At 38.1% G+C, this 3,668-nt stretch overlaps 1 protein-coding gene across 1 annotated transcript in view; it reads right to left on the bottom strand.

Moving 5' to 3' along the window:
* Nucleotides 1–2,632: 2,632 nt before the first annotated feature.
* The window catches only part of PSMA5 (proteasome (prosome, macropain) subunit, alpha type, 5), a 44,381-nt gene continuing 43,345 nt past the window's right edge, over nucleotides 2,633–3,668 (bottom strand). Inside the window, exon 9 of the mRNA XM_006899334.1 lies at nucleotides 2,633–2,910. Within this exon, the coding sequence (XP_006899396.1) occupies nucleotides 2,833–2,910 (78 nt within the window). The 3' untranslated portion in view covers nucleotides 2,633–2,832. The remainder of the gene's footprint in view (nucleotides 2,911–3,668) is intronic.

The following is a 3,668-nucleotide window of genomic DNA, read 5'->3' as shown; positions in this document are numbered from 1 at the left end:
TTATTGTATACTGGTTTATTTACAAAGTTCAAATACAGTTTTCCACACCAAATCTTTACCATTTCCTTCACACACTTCCATCAAATTGTGCAACCCTATGCCCCCCTCACCCCTCTGCTTCCACCCTCCCCCAATTTGATCCTCATACTCAGTCTACAATAATGGCCTTATCCTTATGGGATTGAGTTGGTTCACTCAGCATAATGCTCTCCAGTCCTTCCCAAGTTATGTAGTATTTTACAAAATCATAGCTCCTGTGCTGCATAGTATTCCATTGTGTGAATGTACCCTAATTTCTCAATCCATTCAATTATGGTTGCACATTTGTGTTGTTTCCATATTCTTGCAATGGTGAATAATGCTATGAACATTGGTGTACAAGTCTTGTTTCTGCCTCAGTTCTCATTTTTTCAGGGTATATCCCAAACAGTAGAATAGCTGGGTCATATGCAATTTCTATGTTCAGCTTTTTGAGGAAACACCAAACAACCTTCTGGAGTGGTTTTTACAATGCCACCAACAGTGTATAAAAGTTCCTATTTTGCCACATTCTCTCCATCACTTATTATTTGCTATCCTGTTAAACTGTGCCACTGCTACTGGAGTGAGAGGGTACCTCATAAAAGGTTAGTCAGGTAATAGTAAATTTAACTAAAACTATTGGCTCTTCTATCATTCCTGTTGACCACATAATCTTGTATTTTAGGACAATTGTAAGGCCTATCAGTGGCATATCACATATACTTTTAAGGACTTTTTTGGTGACTAAGTGTCATCTGGACAGAGATAACAGAAATGTCTATCAAGGTACAAAAATGTAGATACTTTATTCCAATCCATCAATGTTTTGAGGACTTGTCATGTGTGTTTTTGATAGTCCTTTATAGAAAAGCAAAAATATTTACTTACTAATGAGAACCTACTGGACCAATGCATTTACAGTAGCATTAACATCTACAGATCCCACCACGGAGAGCTGGAATAATTTGAGTTCATTTGCCAATACTAAAGCAATCATGGAATATTTGCATTTGTGCTATAGTCACTGAAAGAATCTTAGAAGTGATACTCCCATACGTGCAAGTTCAAACCTGCTGTTTGCAATTCCAACTCATAATGACCTTATAGAGTATAACTACCCCTATTGGTTTCATTCTCAAAAAACGTGATCCAACACAATGTAGAAATTATAAATGTAATATCATATGCAAGCAAAATCTTATTTTAAAATGAGTAGAATAGTAAATCAACAGAGAATTTCCAGTAATTCAATCTGGATGTTAGATGGAGTTTGACTGAAAACAGAGAATACCAGAAGAATGTTTATCTCTGTTTTATTGACTATGCAAAGATATTTGACTGTGTGTTTCACAACAAATTGTAACTTAGATTGAGAAGAATGGGAATCCCAGAACATTTAATTGTGCTCATATAAACCTAGACCAAGACGCTGTTGTCTGACCACAGCAAGGGAATTCTGCAGGCTTAAAATTAAGAAAGGTGTACATCAGGACTGCTGTAATTTCACCATATCTAATTAACCTGCATGTTCTGCAGATCATCTGAGAAGCTAGACTTTATGAAGAATGTGGTATAAGGATCAGAGGAAGACTCATCAACCTGGGTTAAGCAAAGAATACAACCTTGCTTGCTGAAAGTGTGCTTCAATCCCAAAGGCACGCTGTTTGCATCCACCAATAGCTAAAGGGAAGGGTGGGCAATCTCTTCTCATGAGATTCACTGCCTCTGAAAACCTGCTGGAGGGTCAGCTTGAATTAGACCGCACACAACTGTACCATTAGGCAACATTGTGATATTTAAAGATTGAAGTTGCCAACAGTTTATCTTCCTTGAATCTACAATCAACACCCTTGATACTATAGTCAAGAAAAAAAAATGAGTCGTAATGGGAAAAGCAGCTATCAAAAACCTCTCCAAAGTACTTAAGAGCAATCATGTAAGTTTAAAGATTTAGGTGTGCCTGATGGAAGACATGGTCTTCTAAACTACTTGCTATATATCTGAAAGTTGGACAATGACCAAGGATGACAGAAGAATCATCAATACCTTTGAGTTGTGTGGTGCTGGAAAAGAGTACTGAGTATCTTATGGACTAAAATGAGAACAAACATGTCTAAACTGGAGAATATGAAGCCAGGGTGCTCCTTGTAAGCAAGGATAGGGAAATTGTCTTACCTATTTTTGGCATGCTGTTGGGAGTTCCTGGAGAAGGACATCATGTTTGGAAAGGAAGAGTAATTTAAGAGAGGAAGACCTTCAACAAGGCGGATTGACAAAGTGATTGTTAACAATGGGCTCAAGAGTGTTCAAGATTATGAGAATGGCACAGGATAGGGCAGAGTTCAGATCTGCTGTTCACAGGGCAGCTGTAAGTCAAAGTCAACTCCTTGGCACTTAACACCATTACTGGGTTTTCAAGGCTGTAAACATTTACAGGAAGCAGATTGTCACATCTTTCTCCTGCAGAACAGCTAGTAGGCTCAAACTGCTAACCTTTAAGCTGCCAGCTTACAACTTTATCCATTACATCACCAGAGTTGCTTAGATTCTGTCACAGGATAGAGAAATTAATATTATTACACTTTGTGAACCCAACATAAGCATTTCAAATAAAAAATTAAAGAGAACAGTCAATTAAGAAATATTTTAAAATTCTCTTTATTTCAGATCTGCCTTTATGTACAGTCATCATAAAAAAAAATGCACATACACTGGAGATTCTCCAAGGAACAGGACCTAGGAATAAAATTTGAGGGTAATAAGAAGAAATGAAATTGTCCCAGATAAGTTTTGAAGGAGGATCACACTTCCTTAAATGTCCTTGATAACTTCTTCAAGTTCTTCCTTTGTGAACATGTGAAAATTCTGGCCAGGCTGCACCGTGGCTAACTGGAAAGTAAACAAGAGAAGGTTAATAAGCTGGGCTCAGTTACCCACCTATGGCCCTAGCACTGTCAGGAAAAGCTGTGGTGATGCAGCTGTTCAGAGGAACTGAGGGATCTGTTGTTCCAGGGATATCCTTTCCAGGCTGCGGCTCCCCAGAATAGCTCTGACTCCAAAATAAAGATTCTTATTGACCAAAGTTTCTATTTTGAGATTAACCAACCATGGAACAGTTAATAAAATCTCTGGCGTCATTCTCATTTTTTGCAGTTCATCTAATAAAGATCACAAAAGGAGCAGCAAAGTCATGGGCTCAGGACCTTTTCCTCTTAATGACTTCATTATATATCTATTTAAAGCATATTTACACAACTGTAAACTGAGCATGTGTGTGTGATCTTGGGCTATTAGGCTATTCGGTGCCTCAATTTCTCATTTGAAAAATGGGGATTATAACAGTACTTTATTTACTGAGTAGTTATGAGAATGAAATACATTAATATTATGCTAAGGTCCCAGAACATAAAAAACACCAAGTAATTGTTAACTCGTGAATACACTGTGATTTCTATCAGAAAAAAAAACGCCCTCAAAACCAAAAAGGCGTGGCCCACATCAGGTCCTCGTGGCAGACAGGTCTGACAGGCCCCAGCTCCCAGCTGGGAACAAAGGAGGATGCTTCAACGATTTAGATCCTCCCAGAAGAGCTGTGGGTGAGCATTAACATTACTGGTAAGTATATTCATTTTCTCCTGGACACAGAG

The sequence above is a fragment of the Elephantulus edwardii genome, unplaced genomic scaffold (assembly GCF_000299155.1).
Source record: "Elephantulus edwardii isolate Elephantulus edwardi_28Jun2011 unplaced genomic scaffold, EleEdw1.0 scaffold00252, whole genome shotgun sequence".
Taxonomy (NCBI): domain Eukaryota; kingdom Metazoa; phylum Chordata; class Mammalia; order Macroscelidea; family Macroscelididae; genus Elephantulus; species Elephantulus edwardii.
This window is presented reverse-complemented; position numbering and strand designations above follow the sequence as displayed.